Raw genomic sequence first — 21,281 nt, forward strand, 5'->3', positions numbered from 1 at the left:
AGCAGGTGTCTCTAGGTTAGGACAGGAGATGCCTTCACATCTTGCCTTATTCCATCTAAAATGATGTATGTTCCCTTTGCCCAGCTCTTCCCCCACTTCATCAATGAAGTTACCACTTCACTCAAAGGAAAGTAAATAATAGATGCTCCACAGGCAGACGTCAGTGCTCAATTTATCCATAAGAGGCTGTGTTCCACCTACAGATGATATGACTAGATGACCCTGCTGCAAAAGGTCATTTTCCCACTAACAGGACGGGGAAGAGGGCTGATGACAACGAAAGAGAGAGGAAGACTATCCGCCCTAATACCGGGGCTTCACCAATCCCCTCCATTAAGGACTAACCCAAAGCTGACCAGCCAAACCTTGTAAACAGCAAATCACATAATCCATCACACAATAAGGAGGTATCTGCAGGAGGAAGGGTCGGAGAGAGAAGGTGAATAATCCCACAATAAGATAAAGTGCTAAAATCCCTGTGGAAATCTTCTAGGGGATACCTCAGCCTCGACATTTCCCAGAAGTCTGGTCTCATTACTTTATTTACACTAATTTATAAAAATGGGAACAAGTCCAGCCCAAATAGTTATTGTTGTACTTGTGTAGGCAGTCCCTCAGATAAACTGGTTTGTTCTATCACAGAGAAAGGAATATTGAATTTCCTTGGAGAAACAAACATATTGAATGAAAGGCAAATTGGATTTTTCCCCAGTTGCACAAAACCAGATCATATTTACTCTCTATACACTCGGAGAATTCTCTACCCAACAACAAAACAAATGCCATTCACCAGCTTTATTGACTTCTAAACGGGTAATTTGACAGCAGCTGGCATGTAGAACTTTGTTTAAAAGTTTTTGCATTAAGATGAACAAACTAGTCTGCAAGTCAATCTATAAAATCAGAAGCCAGGAAAAAGTGAGGTACAATTCAAAGGCCCTATCTGGCTATCATGAATACTTCTAGAAAGGAAAGGGATCCTTCTGCACAAATCAATGCGGCAGCTTAACAGAGGGATGCCTATCAGCTGTCCTTCAGCATCAGTAATTTAGCCACAACTTCAGTTAAATAACTTGTACCGTCAACAGCTCAAAAAGCAACTGTAAATTAGACTTAGTAATCTAGCAGAAGCACAAGCACAGAGATAAGATGAAACTAAACACGGGAAAAAGCAGGAGAACGTTGCCAGCACATCCCTCTAATACGGCACCGCATCCTTCAAGATGTCTCTGCTTGTGCAATAGTTGCACTCAAGGGATTTTCTTCAATCCACGTGGGAGACTGTGCAGCAGATGAAGTAATCACAAAGACTCTTCCACCACGCCAAAGTTCCTCCCAAACACCAAGTTCACGTTTTCACTTAAACAGCATTACTTACTCCTAGGAAGAGAATATTACCTTAAAGCAAACCCCGCATGCTCAGTGTTTATATCCTGTACATCACCCATGCTAAACAGAATATGCAAACACGACTGATACAAGAGCAGAAAGCACAAGTGGTAGGAAAACACCTTCTACTTGCTTCTAGGGGGCTGTGTCTTGCGGTTGTTATCAGAACTTCATACGGCATGTACTACAAATACGTAGATGGCCACAGCGATTGCTAGCAGATTTCTGAAACGGCTCAATTTTCTCTGCATGGTGGCAGAAAGGTTCAGAAAGTCTCCAGGACAAACTCTTGTGCCATGACATCGTTTCATGATAATGCTGCCATCACATTAAACAGTCTCATCTCTTAACGACTTTACATTGCCAGCTTAAGCAACACCGGAGAAAAATGAGCGAGACACGAGCCACCTGGCTAACGGCCAGTTCTTGAGATCTTGCCCGAAATAAAATCCTCACGCAGCAAATGGTCACCGAAAAGTCAGTTATGCACCAATTTGCTATTATATACAGCTAACAGCAGAAAAGTTTTCAGTTCTGGTTTACTGGCATCTTGATCACAGTATTACTTTATGCAATTATGTACTTAGTTTACAACTGCAACACTCAAGGGGATATGTGGGAATGCCATTTAATGAAATGTGGTAGAAAATAACACACAACTATTTTGCAGTTAGGCAAACAAAGAATCCTCCTGTAAGGTGCATGGTTGGCAGCCCGAGCCTGCGGGACTCGGGCACAGCATCGCAGCGAACCTGCTGACTCACAGGATGCATTTCTGCTGCTTGGCACACCCGGAGAAGAGCAGAGCTTAAAGACTCTCCTTTTTCATTTCAAGTCCCAAGACAACGTGCGAAGAGTTCTAAATGCATTAATAGCAACATAATAAATTATGAAGATAAAGCTGAGTCATAAAAACCAAAAGAAAACAACACCTTAAGGTATCTGTGTCAGAAATCCTGAAAACCTCAAGTTATTAATACTCGGCTAGTCCAAATAACCAACGTGAAGCATAAGACCTACTTTGAAACTACCAATGATTACTCTGAAATCTCATTCTTCCTCCTTCTCAAGGTCATCTTTTCTGGTGTAAGTAGGAAAATCAAGCCAAATTAAAATCAGAGGAAAAGAAAACGTGAAGGCGGGGGGGAAGCTAAATTGCCATGAGCAGGGCCATCCGAACAGATGCTGTTTTCTTTTCCTAGATGAAACTGTAAGACACTTGTGAGACAGTAGGATGTAGAAAACTAGAGAATTCCGTGGTATTTAATTGCTATATTGCATTAAGAAACTTGTATATTTGCGAACAGCCACACCGAGCACTAGACCCCTCAGAAACTGCAAATAGTCTAGTTCTAGTGACGCCTTCTGCAACGGTGCTGAAAAGAAGTTTGTCCCTCCTGTGCTAACGGTTAAAGAGCTCTAAACGTAGTCTACGTGTATGATTTGGAACCTATGCGGCTAGAACAGAGTCTTTATTGTTCCTCTGCCATTCCAAGGATCTCGGATCTGTCCTTCTCACTTGTCTCCAAAGGGATATCAGCATTTTTGGGCCATTTATTACAAGCATCAACTGTTAAAACTTGTACAAGAGCTAAGCGCACACAATTTAACACACTGCTGACGCGTTCACGCTTAGGGCAATAGGAATTAACTATCTGCACGGTGGTACCCCTGCTCTGTGCTACCCCTGCTCTGTACAACAATGATTTCCAAACTCCTTATTTCCCAAGAAAAGAGAAAATACACTGTCTAGCTAAGAGACTCTGGAGCTGAACAAAGACCTCAAATCTTTTCCCAAGAGCTTCCACAGATTTCCTTTAAGATCATGAGCAAGGTTCTCTAAACAGGTTGCAGCATCAGTTTTCCCCAGATGCTAAACAAATACTGGGTCTATACAATATATGAAAATGAATTCACTAGTGTTTATGAAATGCTTAAGACTGCCTCAAAGAGGAAGTGCATCATAGACACATCAACTACTTAACCACGCACGCTGGGGGGGGGGGAAGCCATTTACTCCCAGCAAGAATTGCAACCTTTCATACACAGCCAAGGAAAAAAAAAAAAAATCACAAAAAAAAAGCCTCCAGCAAGATGGCTGAGGTCAGGCCCTTGGACTAACCATATGTATTAGGAAAATACCACACAAAAACCACAAACCAAGACATTCTCTGGTTTTGCAACAGGCCTTCAGTTATATTTTGCCCTAAGTCATGGTGTATTCCAACAAACAGCTCCAAAGAATTTTCCAGACACTGTTTCTTACAGGAGGACCATAGTATTAAAAAATATTATGTCCACTGTACAGATGTGTCAATGAGCAGAGAAAGGCTAAGTGACTTATCAAAGGTTGCACATAAATTTAGCCACAGCTTTCTGGAAAACAGCTCTGTTGTTTTATCAGCTCCTATTCCTCTTTGCCTTCTCCTGAACAGTTTGGAACCTGTGCTTTTACGCAGAAGAAATCATAAAGGACTGGGAGTTGTCACGGGCTGGTATTAACTTCAGCCATCCAAAGAAAGCTGAAAAGCTTCCCTCCTGCAGCGGACTTGACGAAAACCAAACCTGCAACTTGCACTCATGCAGCAGCTGTGCATCCCACACAACCTAAGGCTGACTTTATTCAGTCCCTCTAAGAAATGGGGAGGAAGGGAGGGAAAGGGGAAAAGATTAATTGCACATGGGAGTGCACAAATCATTCCTTTTCAGAGTAGTACACAAAATATATTTATTTGTTTCTCTGTGAAATATTTAAAAATATTCCTTCCCTAATATATATTTTTACAAACCTGTAATAGTTTTGGCAGAAATTTCAAGCCCTGCCAAGAAAGCTATTTGGACTGAATCCTTAAAGAGGGAGAAAAATCAATTGCTGCTGTAAATGACGGTGTATTTCAGTGAGCATAGATTTAATATTGGGAAAGACTCCACTGATATTTCAACAGAAATAAACAACAGCAGACAAGTTATTTACAAATGTGTTGTAGAGAGATCGCTTGCCCCAGTTCTTCACTGAAGTGAGCTGCCATCAGTGAGCAGGGCCCTCACCTTCTCCGCCCTCAATCGCTTTGCTCCTCTCCTCTTCCTCTAGATCTGGCCCTCTTTTCAGCTCCTCTTTTACTTTCACATCTTCCAAGGCTGTTTCGATAGCCATGACATCCCCAAGAGACTTCTGATCCTCTGTTTTATGTCTTCTGGGTTGACTTCTTTTTCTGTGAGACCTAGAAGTACAGAAGTGTGATTTGACATAAAAGAACAGCCTTCAATATATAAAACGATCACTGACTTAAAAAGCTGAATAAAAACCAAAAGGATCTTCTTTGCAGAGAAAACACAAGGTAGCTAACAATAGCTACAGGGCAAAACAGATATCTGAAAGGAAACAGATGAACCCTGCATAACGCAACATTTAAGATCCATTCACAGCAGCCATTAATTGTCCGGGTTTCTTGAAGAGCTTTTCCCCACCATTACTAATGTAAGCTCACGAGCTGCAGCTAAAACCATTTTAATTGTATTTTAAATCTATTTTGCTTATATTTCAAAATATAGATGAGAACTTGTTATACATCTTCCTTTCATCCTCTGCCTCCATTCCATCATTTCTTTTCATTCTGTACGTGCTTCCCTGTGGCAAACTGCTGGAAGTCTGCAAAGCATCATCTTCCAGCTCTGAAACATTACCCAGCACTGCCAGTTTCTAAAAACACAGTATAATGAATGCTTAGAGCATAATCAAGAGGCAGTCTATGGTTTTTCAGTAGTATAATTCACAGGGTCCAAGGCCTATGAAGAAGTCTAACTAAAAAAAGTGCGTATTAATATGGTCAGACTAATACTAACAAGCCAATAGCAATGCTGTTCTTTCTAAAGAGTCAACGCCACTAAGGCAAAGGGATTACAGCAGCCACGATGCGAAGACAAATGCCAATTCAGAAGCCAGGATAATGTATTTTGGTTAGGAACCGTGTTAGAAGCCAAGCACCCACACAGCCCCTCGCTCACTCCCCACCTCCCCAGTGGGACTAGGAGGGAAAACAGGACGAACAAGAGCCAGAAAACTTGTAGGTCGAGACAAAGACAGTTTAGGTGAAGGAAAGAGGAAATAATTAAAAAAAAAAAATCAAAAAATCAAAAGAAACAAGCATAGGAAATCCACTCACCCTCTCCCCCAGGCAGACCGCTGCCCAGCCAGTCTCCAAACAACGGCCACCTTGGAAGCCAACCCCTGCTTCTACTTCCTCTGCCCCCGTTTTTATTGCTCAGGGCGACGTTACACGATATGGAGCATCCCTTCTGCCACGCTGGGGCAGCTGTCCCAGCCATGTCCCCTCCCAGCCTCTCGCCCATGCCCAGCCCAGTCACGGGGCAGGGGGCAGAGTGGGAAAAAGATAAAGTCTTGACACCGTGCAAGCAGCGTTCAGCCACAGCCAAAACACCGGTGCCTTATCAGCACTGTCGTAGCCTCAAATCCCAAACGCAGCCCCATGGGCTGCTATGAAGAAAGTTAACTCCATCCCAGCCAGACCCAGCACAATTTCTTTACAGGATCTATCAAATAGCTGCTTGAATGTTGGGTTTAAGTCTAACAAGCTCTCTTTTGAAAAAGAGACTGATGCAGAGACCTGCAATTTTTACACCATTTTTAGCATGTAGAGATTTTTTTTGAAAGCAGCATCTTCCATATGGCCTCCCTGTTCCAGGCCTTTGCATCTACCATCGTGTAACAAACTGTAAAACGCAATCACACTGCATTCATCGGCCCCAAACTCTAGAAAAGCTGAAATTCAGCTTCCCATCCGCAGAGCCCAGAAACTCAGCTGCTCATTAGATTTGGAGCACAATGAAGTTAAGAGCCCTTAATCAGGTAACCAACAAAGAAGGAAGAAAAAAATTCAACCCGAAATGAATGATTAATAGAAAAGAAAGTTTATCTATACGCACAGTAATTTATAATTGCTAGACTCTAACCATATGGTAGCCCTCCAAGTATAGATGTTAACTTCGCACCTGCAAGACACTCATTAGCAGGAACACACAGCTCAACCCAGAAGGATCAACTTTTCTCCTCACCCGTATTTAAGAACACACCACCTTCTCTGCGGGGGAAGAGCAAGGTGGGAGGAGGAGACAAACCTGTAAGACTTCTCCATTGCAGCTGGAACTTTCCACAGTTGGTGAAGAAAGCACTGGAGTAGAATCAAGTATTACAAGCTATTTTTAGTGAAGTGTGTGTTTTATTCCTGTGGTGTAGAAATGCCAGGCAAAAATTAAATCACAAAGCTTTATACTCACAGTAGATAAAAAAGATCTTTTTGCAGTGCTCTTCTCACTCTGAAGTTGTGGAAAAATGAAGAGAGGCAGAAGGCACTTCATTTAAAGAAACTGTGCTTTCAGAACCACAAGCTGAAGGCTGTACATTTCCAGAAGTGAAGATGTTCTGTATCCGACATAATTCACATACCAGAAATGGGCTTTTTGTGGACTAAAACAGTCTCTCACTGAAGCCATAAACTAAACAAAGTTGAGTTTCTCAAGGTAACTAAGTATGAATGACGTTAGAGAAGAAATAACATATCTCTCTGCAGAGTTTAAAAGCTACATTTTCCAAGAGAGTTGGCAAAAAAGCAGCATTTGTACTCTTTGAAGAACAGACCAGAAAGTGACTTAAATTAAGTAGATACAACTGTGAAGAGGTTTGGGCAGAGGTGAATCCCATTCTTCCAGTGGAGTCCATCCAGCTGAGAAAAGTCAGCCTTCAAGTAAAATAATGTCTTTCCAGGACGTAAGCATAGGAGAGAGACTACTGCTAAGCAGTATTCAACTGCTTCAAAACTGCTTCAGGATAAGACTGAAATAATCTAGGAAACAATGACTAGATAAAGGGAAAAAAAGTACCTGGATCTTTTGCAATAGCTCAGGTTAAGAGAGAGGCTTCTCTTCTAAGCAATAGGCTCCAAGAGGGAAAATAATCCTTGGTGTTCATATCGTACCTTACAGTATGCAAACATTACAAATATCTAAGTAACCCTTAATAGCCATAGGCAGTAAAGAGATTCCCAATTTCCAGATGTGGAAGAAAAAGATCCAGGGACCCACTGGAGTTCAGACAGTCGTTGCCCATAGAGCGGAAATCCCAACTTCTGACTCTCAGATTACACTGCTTCTCCTGAAGCTTGCTCCAGAAGGAGTAGCTGAAAACATTTTAGGAATATAACCTCTGGAGCAGAGCAACATTGCAGACGTCAGTTATGTGCCAAAATATCCTATTTATTGTGTCTTTGGGAGCGTGGATTTAATGGGGAACACACTATCGCATTTCAGCATTTGTAAAATAACGGACACATCATTTCATGTAGAACAGGCAAGACACAGGACCACCAGTCCAAAGCAACACCAGGTGACTGAGGACTCCCAGAAGACAATAAAGACCAGTGCTAGAGAAAGGGAGACACTCTTACTAGTATGTTATCTTTTTCTTTCCTAGAATGCCTAAATAAATCAGCTACCATCAAATTATTAGGTCAAGTTTTTACACTGTTATTCAAAGTCCCTTTCAAAGATGGCTCCAGAAACTTAAAGTCTATTTAAAGCTTTTTTTCCTGGATTTCAAAGAAGTGATATTAGAACTGAAATTAGAAGCAGAATATTACATCTGGATGAAGCAGTACAATTTCCAGCGACTGCCAACACTCACACCAGAAATTCAATAACTACTAGATGAGAGGGGAAAGAAGCAAGCTCTGTGTGCTACACTGCAAGCACTTCGGGTAACAGGCAGAGCAGGAAGGAGAATGATGTAAAAAAGAAGGGTAAGGGAGGATATGGAAGGGCACACACTTTCCATCTGAGTACATTAGAGCCCTGTGATAATTTGATTTCCTATAATATAGAGTCTCATTCTTCAAGCAAGCTTGATGAGGAAGGAAAATTCTCCCAGCAGCAGCCCATGTCTCAACACCCTAGTTCAAGTCCACTTTCTGGGACAGCAGCAGCTTTCCATTAACTCTCTGCTTGGGTGACCAGTTAACTTTCTCCACAACCAGTGAAACATTACACATCAATACTAATTCAGTAGATTAACTGCACACTCAAGAATGGAAAACCAGAACAGGCATGAGATAGCTGAGCTTCTCTAATGACGCAAGAGGAGATCTCAGAAAACTACACAAAACCAAGATGAAGTCTGAGAAACCTCGATGCCCATGGGTTTTCTGTGCCCTTTCAAGGAAGCAGACATGAAAAAACTAACTGAAAAAGGAAAACACTTTCAGAGTTACTATTTTAAGAAACTTGACAGGAAAAAGAATGAAGTCATTTAAGTTGACGAGGGAAGTCACATACCGGTGTTTGTTGTCCTCTTCCTCATCTCCTATCCTATAAAGCAAGATTCCAACAGTAAAAGGTTAGCATGCCAAATTTTCAATTGAAGCATGCTGTAACACACAAAAACTACAAACTTGTAGAAAATTAATACAGAGATCAAAGGAAGCACAGAAAGGCATGCATAAAATCCCTTTTGCAACTGATAGGGTTTTTTTTCCCTCCTGCGTTCTGATAAGCAAAGCTATAAATGTTTACTATAGATTTTTTGTCTTCCAGGATAAGAGATGAGATGTGAGGGGACACACAGCGTCCTACTTTCAGAAAACATGTGCTTCTGTAACATTTAAAGGAAACAGAACAATGAGGGAGCACATTACCCAAGAAAAATTACAAGAGGAAGTGTTAAAAAAAAAAAAAAAAAGAACGAAAAAAGAAGAGTTTGAACTACCCCAAAATAAGAATTACAGTGTTTAAAATCTTAGCAATTAAAATCAAACACAGTGCTCAGACACAACTTTTTTCTTTTTTTGTCTCTTTACCTGCGAAGCAATTTAGCCTTCAACTCTGCCTTCGTCTCATTCCAGGCATCTAGTTCTGGGCTAGTCAGAGCTGTGGGTTTCATATGGTCCAGGACAGCAATGTCTTTTCCTTGTTTCCATAAATCGTAACGTTCTGGTTGCAGAACCCTCACAAAGACATCCATGGAAATCTTCACCATGTCTTTGCGGCAAGTACACTGCAAGAGATATCCAGACACCAACACCACGTCAGATCAGAGGAACGTTTTCTTGGCTCGTCAGCTGAGTTTGCCTTTCTCCAGAGCCACGCTAACGCTCTACCCATTTTGTCTGTAAGGCCTACGGTGGGTTACTAGAGCGGGTCGGTGCTAGGAATCACACTGATGTACACATGGGTATTTCAGCTTAGTGGAAAGCGTTGACTCTACCTGCCCTTGGCAAAACCAGAGACAGCACAAGCTGCCACACTCTCGGAGGGTGGTTGAAGACTCTGTTCCCAAGGATTTTCTTCTCCCTCTAAGCCCACCAACCAAAACTTTCCGGTGACTGACGCCCTGTATACTACTCATCTACTGCCTTACAGTAGTAACTTTGGCCGCTGTAGACCAGGTCTGAGTCTGATCTCAAACCTACGTTCCCCCATAAGCCAGTCTCTTGTGGAGCTTCTCAGCCTGAAAAGAGATTATTAATATCGCTTCATAACTGAAAAAAGCCTTAAAGCAACACAAAACTAACGTAGTGAACAAGGCCGTTAAACTTCATAGTTATACTTTATGACGTCGCACATAAATTCTTCACAAGACTGTAGAGAAATAAAAAAAGGCTACAACAATAACTACATTCTGCATCTAAACCACATATGCCTAAGCCCAAGAAAATGTGCGTTATTCACGTCAACTAGCATATGCTCATTAAAATTAACCTCTGGAATTACACCCTTGCCATTGTACGTGCCTACACAAAGACTACTTACAGGCGTTTTTACTTGGATATCCATTTGCTCTGATGAAGCACAGAATTAACCGTCCGAGTCTAGCAATGGGATTCTCACCCACCCAGGCCACAGATACCAGACGGAGCGAGCAGGTAGTCTTTAACAACTTTTAACTCAAAAGCAGGGACAGGATTGAAAAGGACACAGCAACGCACCGGTACCCGCTTGCCTCACGGAGGCCGCAACCACAGCTTTGCTGTTGTATGTGAAAAGTTGAGCCCCCTTTTAGTTCTGCTCTAAGGTGCAAAGCTTTGCTTGCACTTGCGCTGAATTGCTTTTCAATGTCAAGTTGAGGATGAGGTAATTAGAGCCACTTTGCAGGACTTCTTTTTTTAAAGCTGTTTCACCCTCACTCCACATGTCTTCAAAACTATTCTATCCTTTCCCTTAGCAGAAATGCACGAAATTAAACTTGCTTCTCCCCTTTCTTCGTTCATTTTTCACTACTCTTATTAAAAGATTTAGGGCCGTAGTTCAAAAGCCACCGAGAGAGAGAGTCTTTCTCTACAGTTCTCAGCTATCCCACTTCCCTCCCAACTCCTGTTTTTTGTTTTGCAAAGACCGCTGGCTACCTTCTGCTCTGCTCTGACTGGGAGAGCAGCAATAACCTGAGTGTGCCGAGTGGGAAGGAGGCACCTTCAGGAAAACTCAATTCATTTAATGAAAAATAGTGCGGGACAGAAAGGCTGGAAATGCAATTTGGCCAAAGAACGGCAGGAACACAGATGGTACCCATGCTTCGAATTCCTGGCCAGGCAGAAGCTTCTCCATCAATACTGGCTTAAGGGATTTGTATTGAGCAGATTTTCAATCACATTTCCTAAAGAAATTTTAAAAGCACCTGTGCACTGCTACAAAGAGGAATACAGAAGAGCACCTCACAGCACACATCATCACTGAGCTATGGAGATTGACCTCCTCTGGCTTTACAAAGTATGAAAAATGGCTTAAAAGGGGAACAGTCCACTTTCTGATCCTAACCTGGAACCAACATGCTGCCGCACACAGATGTGAATTCCTTCAAATCAAGCGGAGCAGATCCCAAGTCAGCCGGGTCTAAAGGTCTCCAGCCACCGTCAGCTTAAGAGCCTCACAAAAATGTAAAGTATACACAGATTATCAAGAATCCACATCCTGAGCTATCTGGATGCTATTCAGACGGCTATTCAGAGAAATGACACTGTGGGCTGCAATCTCCAGCGCACCACAACACCAGAAGCCTGCAGTAGCCAAGTTCCTTCCTTTACACAAATCTAACATGATGTATGTTTATATTTCAATTTTAATTTAATTTTATTGCTTTCACACTAGCAAGCATGAATAATTTACAAAGCCTCTTCCCTTTGGGGCTTCTTCCGGACCATACAGTTATATTTCCTCAGCTGCTGCAGTTGTGACACATTCCCGTTCCCATCATGGCCAGGGTATTTTTCCATACCCTTCCCTCAGACCCAGCAGCGAGATCCTGCTTAACAGAGCAGATGCTTCCAGTGCAACTGCAAAAGGGACTGTGCGCGTGTGTCCGAGAGGCGGGAGAGGGAGGGGAACGGGGGAGATCAGAGGAGGAGACTGCGGGGAGAGGGGCAAGAAATTTCCTTTGCAATTAATTACCTGCTCTATGCCATTAGAGCAGGACAAAAATAGCAGGCTTGTGTTTCCCTGTCCGTGATACCCATTTCCACATATTGCCTCCCCTTCCATATGCACAGTCTTATTTCTTTCAAAGTATTTAACTGTGGTAATAAACACACGTATTTCCTAAGAGATATTATGCCCCCCCCACCCCCCGTCTCTCCCTATCCCAATTTCTGCAGAACGTATCCTTCCATATTCCATTTTCCCCCCTCAAATTCTAACACTTATTATAAACTTTATAGAAATAAACAACAAAAAAAAAAGAGAACATGTCTACACTTAAACACCACCGCTAAGGGGAGATACAAAACCTCATTTCCTTTCTGTGAGCCAAAACCGAACCACAAAGCCTCGACTCGGGTATTCACAGAACTCCTACACACCAGTAGACCTGTGAAAGATTTAAGAGCGATGCGGTCACCCAAAGCACAGACCATGACTAAATGGCAACATGAAGGATACGCCTGTCATGTCAAAATGACAGGTGAGGAATTTCAGGAACTCTGAGATCTAATCAAATATCTTCCCGTCTCTCCCTGTCGTTCCCCGTTTGGTAGCCAGACCGCCACAGCAAACTGCTCGGGAACAGCAAGGCTGTCAGAGCGACAGATCAAACAACAGAATATTCATAACGTGGATCTCCAAGGATTGACTGCAAGTCCTGAAAATTAGAGTGGAAAAAAAAAAACAAAACAAAAATCATAACAGTTTTAGGTTTAGCTCTTTTCCTTTGGTTACAGGGGATCTGAGACCCAAAACAGCAACAAGACAAGAGGAGATTCCATGTTGTTCACCAAATCTGCAAGAACTTCATTTGTTCCATCTTCTGAAGGCTTTTCCTAGCCTCACCTCTGCTTTTTCGTAAGCTAACGGCTTTGCTACCCGTATGGGATAAGAACACGCAAAGGCAACTTGCAATCTAAGCGCGTGCAAAAATACTATAAGGAAATGCAGAGAGTGAAGCACTTCTCAAGCACAGAAAACCAACATTCTTCTTCTGCTTATTATTATCTGCTACTCAAAGTTGGAGACTCTGGTAAAATATTTGACCACACTCGGAACCCTGTCTCATCAATTATAACTCAAAGACTGATAGTGGGAAATTTGTGGCTACTGTACGGGTAACCGTTATCTTATTTGCTAGATTTTTTTAAAATAAAAACACTAGTAAGTCTATATAAAATAAGAGTCAAATAAAAAGACTGTCTCCTTGCAGTAATAAAATGAAATGATATATGGAAAAATGCAGCCTCATTCAACCTCAACCTTCAGCGTCATTTTTGTAAGGATATTTCCCTCCCTTCCCAGCTATTAACACTAAACTGAACCCCATCTGTTCCGTAACATATAAAAAGTTAATGTAAAATAACCCTTCTCCTTATGTAGAAATAGTCACAAAACCGATATATTTAAATTGGCACTTCTGGTTCTCATGAAGTCCCCTCACATTTAGATAAAATCATGGCCCACTGCACAGTTGTTTAAGACTCAGCTAGCCTCCCGTTTTGCCTTAATGGAAACTTAAATAGAAGAAAACCCAACACGCTCAAAGTTGAAGTTTTTTCAGCTCTTATGCCAGCATTAAATGTCAGACCAAAATCTTTGCTTAAAGCTTTTGTATCTGCTTTTTCATAATAATGAAGCCTAAAAGCAAGTTACTGGGAAAGAAAGATGGTTACGTTCAAAAGGCAGCTGGGAAATTCTTGCCGTATATTATAGGAGCACATATTGCTAACACAGACAACACTCCGAAGCTTCTCCCCATAAATTTCCAGGACAAGGTATAAAGTTTCAGCTTTTGGGAGAAACACAAAGTCCTCCCAGTGTAATACTCTTAAACAGCTATCCAATTTGTTATGGGATTACAGATGTCTTACTTGAGACCTAGTTAATACTCATCCGATATGACAAAATTAACTAGTTTGGGCTCCAGTTTAATTTTCCTTCCCCTCAGCCCAAAGCTGCATTGCCACCCAGACCCCGTACAGCAATGCTCTGATAGCCAAGGTGTCAAAAGTGACAAAGGCACCTAAATTGCAAGTATGTGCCTGGAAGACGAGCAGCAGGAATTCTGCAAGTAAATGAGGAGTTAAACTTGGAGAAGAAGGAGAAAAACCTAAAATGCATAGTTCGTGCGTTTAATGGTTGGTAGTTGAAAGCTTGTGGGATGAGTCTTGACCCCCTGTTTCTACTGTAATTACCAGCATTGCCGTAAGTCTCAACAACAAACCAGTTCATTAGGAAACCCACTGGAAATCCTCTACAGTTTCATAAACAAAACAATTAGGCAAAGATTTCCAAGGACCCTCCCTGGTCCCTGGCTGCAGGGCATGCTTCCTCCTTGTAACTCGCTTCCGTGATGTTCCATGCGGATGTTGGTGGCTAGGAGAGCTGGGTAAGCGGCAAGCGGTGTTAGCTGGGGAGTCAGACTTACCCCGCTCCGCTCCAGTTGTAATAAGAAGATTCTGGTTCAAGATGTAATATAAAATGCTATGTGACATGCTTTATTTTAAGCAAATAAAATAATAACCCATCCCAACTGGCACCAGGCTTCTGCTGATATGTTACAAGGAGGTTTGGGGTTTTTTGCTTTGTTTTGTTTTTTCTTTTTTGGCAAAGCTGTTTTGCAACCTCTGCCAGAATCCTTTTTTATCTTTTGCTATTCTGTAGACTACGCCTGTAAGGATGCTAACTACTCCTGAATCTAATCTCAAATATATGCAATCCTCATTCCTGCAAGACGAACGCAACCACGGCTCAAGGTCAGTCGGGGGGAGGATCCCCGCAGCGGGGTCCTGAGTTACATGTCCTGGGTAAGGCTGAAAGGCCCGAGAAGGGAATTCAGTGCTCTCAGCAGCACTACAAGAAGGGGATTCAATCAAGTACCAGTTCCCTTCTGTTTTGACAGACTCGTTCCAGTACAAGGGATAAACAAAACAAGACATCCAGTGGTTACGATGTAGTCTATAGTGAACATCATTCTGAGGTTATCTCAAGGTATTATTTCTTCCGCATCGTAGGACTTGCGAGCTGGTGAAGGCGGTCGACCACCGACCACTGTCGGCTGCAGAAAACACGTCCTTTCAGCAGGTCGGCACCCTGTGCTCGTGCATTAAGCAAGCAGCGAGCATGAACTGACGTGGCTTGGCGAAGATCTACAGCTTGAAGCGACAGACACACTAGACAATTCTTGCTAAGTGAGTAAAGTTACCCTTTTATCCTCCTGTTTGATCATCTTTTTATTCATTTCTTTTTAAAAGAAAGCCAAATGCTGCGCTGTATCACACACCTGTAAACCAACAGATGAAGTAGTAAAATCCACCATTTTGTATCCCATGTACGACAACCAAGATCTAGATGCAGTTTTTAGAAACATGAATAATTATGTTTGCTGGAATATGAAGTGTTGGTATCTAAAGTGACAACCCAAGATTTGCTTCTAGCACACTATGAAATTCTTTCCCCTGGTAATAGCGAGTATTCTTCAGTAACATTTTTCAAATGGCTACAAAGCTGAAAATATATTTTTTGCAACTCCAAATGCTACAACTCAGAATCAAGGGAGGGTTGATGTATAAATAAAGGAGGCAAGACATTGTATATCAATCCTAAAGGAAACAGCAATCAAGACCCCTCTGAAAACTGCACACCGAATGAAGCACTTCTGCCTCTTTCCTGCAATAATCTAGACCCACCTGCACATATTTTCGAAGCAGTTGGAGAGTCGGGTGAGTACAGAGCAGAAGCAAGATCTGAATCCTGATGACTGAGATTAGGAAGCACCCAGCTATGAGCCACCCCACGAAAACCCTGAAACTGCTAACTGCCACTAGGGAACCAAGCTGCAAGAAAATTAGAAGCACAGCTATCAGGGAAGACAAATAATAAAGCAAAATGGAGTTTAAAAAAATGAAAAGAGGCTGTTCATAAGCAATCTACTCTCACTGCACTATAATAAAAAGTGGGCTTTATTTTCCAAGTGTTCTTCATGCACAAAGCGAAGAGGCAGAAGGGTAAAAAAAACCTTGCCTTTCAGTACACTGAAGGAATTTCTGTGGAGGACATCAGAAAGGAAAGGTACCTGATGAGAAACTGTAATGTCAATTCACAGCTACTTCACACTTTTACACTGCCTTTCAGAGTTCTAACATCACCATTTCTGCAATTCTTGAACAGAAAGCACTATTTAGTTATTTATTCTTAGGTGGAACGTAAGACTTGTTCTTCTTTCTTCATATCTGTGCCCCTATGCGTCACCCCTGAAGCAATTCCAATGGAGCAACACCAGCTGCACAGGAAAGCACGATGCTAAGGCAGCTTTTAAAAGGGATTTTTGATGGCCTTGCCATACTAGCATCCCCAAAGCCAGATGACCCTTAAGCCTCCGCTCTGACACATGAATGATTGGGGCTGGCAGACTTTATCAGGGACCCCTGCGTGACAGAGACGCTGAAGGAATAAGCTGCAGGGAGCTCATTCTTCACGTCGCTATTTATTGCGGCCACAAAGCACACCACAACCTCCACACTATAAATCACAGGGTTAGCGAGGCAGAGAGAGAACCGGAGACTGTGTCAACCCAGCAACATCAGGACTCCACGGGTTCAGGGCACCTTTCCATCCCAGAGATCCGGCAGTTTCCATCGCAGGTTCTTGGAGAGTCACCCTGAGCTGGCAAAGTCATTACTAAGCAGCATTCAAAAAGTCAAGAACAGCATGCTTTACACCTTGCAGTAATTAAGCTTAAGTAAATTAGGCCAAGCAGCATAAATAGGCCTAGCCTGTTTAAAAAAATCTGTTTAAAAAACCCCAGATCCTCCCCAGTTCAGTGCTCTAAGGTTACACCAAACACTGAGCAGAGAGGGAGGCGAGCTGCCCGAGGTCGTCACAGCCCCCAGCTGCCTGCCCCGAGGTAGAAATGTCCCATTTGCTGTGTGAATCAAGTCTTCAGCAGTTCCTAATTACAGTCTGGATTTAAAATTAGTTTCTCAGATGCCCCTTCTCAAGGGCAGGACATCCAGAAGGGGAGGCCAGGTACCTACTTAGCACCCATCCATCCACACGGACGTCAGTCGTTGGGTCCAGCGGCAGCCGGGCATCCCGAGGACTGAAATCCCGGAAACCTCCAGGGTGTATTTTTACTGCCGACAGAAGCGTAAGTGTTCTTCCTTCATTAACAAAAATGATGACAAGCAACCTCCCAATCAGTACTTCAGAAGGGCATCTCGGAAGAGAGCTGATAAAACAAAGCTCCAAGACACTCAGAAAAATAACCGTCTCCTTTCCACCTTAGCACAAAAAACACTGTAAAAACTCCTCTTTATTGCATAGCATCAGTGCTTCGTGGCGAGTAAGGTATTAGGGATGTTTACAAATAACACAAAAAAAATAAGCACAAAAAACGTGGAAGATTTTGTACAAGAGCAATTTTTGAATCTGTCTTACAAAAATAAACTATGGAAATGGTTTTCCTTACTAGCTTTTTTTTTTTTTAAAGTATTCTGAGCTTAAAAGGTTTAATTAAGAGTCGGTTAAGGCATACATACAAAGTACTGCAAAAATGCAATTCTGATTTCCCTTATTTCAGAGACCAATTTTATGGGATTACCAGTTTCTGCAAAAACCTCATGAATTTTATTTCCTTGGAAAACAGGGGCATGTTTTAAGAGAAAACGTACTAACATCTGAATAGTAAGAAGGAAGCTTCAATTTTACAACAGAAATTATATGCTGGACAACTTTAAATCACAAATACTCCAAATGTAAATTTGAGATATGTTATTTCAATATTATACCAAAAAACCACCACGGCTGGAAAGGGTTCAGAAGCAATAAGCTATGTAAAAGACCACAGTCTGAGATCCAAAGGGCACCTCTCTCCAAGATGCCTTTATATATCAGTAAAACCCAAACAGGAGTCTTACTTGTCCCCTCTTCCCCCCCGAGAAATGACTCGGCAGCAGAGCAGGACCGGACCGCACCGGAGCGGAGGTCTGTATGGGAATACCGCCCAGGGGGAGATGAGGGCTGCTTATTTCGGAACGTAAAATGTAGGATTTGGGAAGGAAGGGCAACTTGACCCCATTTTACATGGAGATAGATAATTTCAGCACTATCTCTGGAGTAAACAGGAGATAAAATGAAGGTATGAAAATGTCAGCCGATAGTAACACAGACATTATCATCCAGGAGTGTCTGCTATTAATATAAAGGAAAGTGCAAGAAATTGTTCCCCTCCCATCCACTTATTTCCAGTCCAGTTTGCAAAAGAAATAGAAAAGCCGACCTGTGAGGTACGTTTGAATTTCTTATAAAATTGTACACGCTGAAAGTGCCTTTTTGAGTATCAGGAGACTTACAGGCCACCTTGACTTCAGGAAGGACACTTTACTAAAACACTTGGCTTTAAAAGGGTGGTTTAGTCAAACACGCAGCTAATAAGCCCCTCTGCCTCTCAATGGCTCCATCCAAGAGTTCAGAAACAAAGCAAATCAAAACAGGAATGCAGAAAGCACTGCAGGCTCATGCAGCAAAACAAAGAGGAAAAAAAAATGATGGTAAGGAATGAAAATGATCATTCACTGCCCTTCATGCACCAGGCCTTCTTCGACGACGAAACAGAAAAAGGAACGTGACAAAGAGTTAATGGAAAACAAATGACTGAAGAACTCTGGCTGTGGAGTACGAAGGAAAATATTTCTCCCTAATTTTCTAGGCTCTGCCTATGCAGGTAAGCGTTAACTCCAGTACATACAAATAAAACCATCCCTACTCAACCGTATTATTCAATCACTAATGTTAAGGGCTAAAGCAGAGTATTCAGATTACAGCTGACTCCTGAGGTATTGTGCCAGTATCTCCAACACTACGAAAAACCTTTTTAACCCATTTCTTCTGGATCTCTTTTTACTTTGCACACTGCGACAGACTGATATGTTAGTCAAATAGGACTGTATCTTAAAAAGAGCATTCCCTGCCAGAGTCTGATCTGCAAAGAATGCTGAAATGAATTCCCATCACGTATTTGGAAAGACCTAGTGACAGCACACCAGGATTATCTATGGGAGCCCCAAGATTAACTGAAGGTCCCTCTCCCCCCCAGACAAGGAACTGACAGATGTGCTGTTCAACCACAGCTTTTCACACAGATTAGGTGGAATAGGCAAGCTGCGGTTGGCCTCAAAGTCACCTTGGCTGGAAAGAAGTCAGCCGCAACACAAGGTTCCTCGAGGACAGATGGAGACATGTACATTGACAATAAATGGGATAACAGTTAAAGAGCTGTTAATTCTTACACTTCTGGGCACAATGTCCAGCTGTAGGCAAGACATCTATTTCCCAGCGGTACACCACCATATAATTAAAGACATGAAGTAAAGGAGAATGTTATACCCTTCCTCTGAATCTAAGGAGACTGACACTTGCTAAGAACAGACAGCAATCGGTCCTGAGGATTTATACACATCATGAGAGATGACATGAATTTTGTCTGTCACATACCAGCACTCACCACTGAGGCTAGAGAAGCAATTATTAGAAGGATCAGCAAATCAGACTTAAAGAGGCAAGCACCTGCTATAACTAAAAAGCTGAAACAAGACCAGGGAAAACTTAAAGAGAGAAAGCAGAGAATTCTGCTGAACATTTGTGGTAACCCATGTGCCATCAGCGCTCAGATTGCCCACCTGAGCCTGGGATATGCTAAACAGACACCGGAGACGTCTGATACAGATGAAGACACAAATTTACCTCTGTGTACTGGCCCTATGTTCAGTTAATAAAGATGCTTTGGTCAGTATGTTCATACAGTAAGAGGCTATTTGTCAGCAGTGGTTACAACTTCCATCTAAAGACATGAAACCCAGCACCACACCTAGCTACCGCTACACGTACACCCTTCCAGTTCCTTCACATCAGCTTCTGCTAAGCAGTTCTGAAAGAGCCTCCAAAGCCTCCCACGAGGTTCTCAAAAAGCTTTGAACTGAACAGGACAGCTAGTTTCTTCGCTTGGGTATTCACCAAACCAACTTCCACTTGAATTTTAAAGCATCTGTTCATCCTGTTACAACTTTACACAGATACAAGCATATTTACCCGCTATTAGTTTCCTACATAACTCTGCAGCCATTGCCCCTTTTTTTTTTTTTTTTTGCTAATGCTGATGCTTGTTCTACAATTAGAGCAGAACCAGCGTCTAAGAAGCTGATCTTTAAACTTCAGCCTGGTTATTATGTATTTTTTACAGCCTAGGCAGGTTCTGCTGTGGTTAGCAGAACATTTCATCCATCTGGCAGGCAATTAGCAGGGCTCTGTCTGTGTTTCTCCGAGGTGAGCCATTACCTTCCTATGTGAGCTCTCTCTTGTGCTATGCCATTGACATACATCGCTCTCAGTAGAGCGGAATCCAAATTTCATCCCCAGGATAACGTCCAGGAGAACGTTACAACTGGCTAATTTTGAACCTTACCTTGTCACCAATCTCGTGAGTACCAGTAGGACAAGACAGCCGTATTGCTAACCTGAGGAAAGGAGAAGAATCGCCTTCCAGCCAACTGGTTTCAGTGCAGTATGAGTATACACCTGCAGAGCGCGCCCAGTCTAGAGTTTCCAAGAACTTTATAAATGAGTATGTGACAAGAAAAAAACCAAACCTGCTCGGATGTGGGCAAGGATAATCTAATTGTGCCTGAGAGCACAGAAAGCAACACAGCCGTTTTTTAAATTTAGTAAACCTGCGGTAGTTATCCAAAACTCACACGCTCCAGGATGTGTCTCTCCACAAATTCTCTCTCCACAAACGTGCAGGCAGGGCGGGTATACACAGTCAGCTGATATTTCATTAAGTCCCTGTTTAACTTAAAATGAGATTTAAACAAACCTTTTGCCCTTACAGTGTAACAGCATTCATACCTCATCTGGAACCCGATAGTAAGGTACCTAAGGGTTAATTAACATGTATGCAGTGCGTGGTTTAGGCAATATTAAATGGAAATCTCTGAACAGACAAGTGTCACTGAGTGCAATGGAAATAAATTGGGCGTCTCCTTCCACACTTCAACTTTCTCTCCCTAGATTTGCTCAGAGCTCTCTATGCTGCTTGTTCAGTAATTTCACGCTACGCTGCTTAACAATGTAAGCATGGAGGCTCAATCTAAAACTGCACTTCCCAAATGTCACTTGTTTGTGAACACATGGCTGAACCCAAAATTGCTTTTAATATTAGAGTGGTGCCTGCTGGCACTGCTGTAGTTAAGGGTCTGTCAGAATTTCCACGATAAACCCCATTTTCTGGGGTGTAATACCATGACCATTTGCTACAGATAAACCTGGTATACAAGGTCACAGCAGACAAACGCGATTTTTAAAATTTTCAAACGAAGTTTGCTTGGCTATTTTTAAGACACTTAACACTGATTTGA

At 42.2% G+C, this 21,281-nt stretch overlaps 1 protein-coding gene across 4 annotated transcripts in view; it reads right to left on the reverse strand.

Annotated features, from left to right (window-relative positions):
* The window catches only part of KDM4B (lysine demethylase 4B), a 92,892-nt gene that overhangs the window by 25,903 nt on the left and 45,708 nt on the right, over positions 1-21,281 (reverse strand). For 2 of the 4 annotated variants that reach the window (XM_082331075.1, XM_082331074.1), the window contains exons 9-11: positions 9,255-9,451; positions 8,734-8,766; positions 4,438-4,610 (exon numbers count right to left, since the gene is read on the reverse strand). In XM_082331075.1, coding sequence (XP_082187201.1) covers positions 4,438-4,610; positions 8,734-8,766; positions 9,255-9,451 — 403 coding nt within the window. Of the gene's footprint in view, positions 1-4,437; positions 4,611-8,733; positions 8,767-9,254; positions 9,452-11,208; positions 12,524-21,281 lie in introns of those variants that run through there. The other 2 variants (XM_082331076.1, XR_014230298.1) reach the window with 2 other exon arrangements.

Source organism: Platalea leucorodia (genome assembly GCF_965183815.1).
Source record: "Platalea leucorodia genome assembly, chromosome: 21".
Classification (NCBI taxonomy): Eukaryota; Metazoa; Chordata; class Aves; order Pelecaniformes; family Threskiornithidae; genus Platalea; species Platalea leucorodia.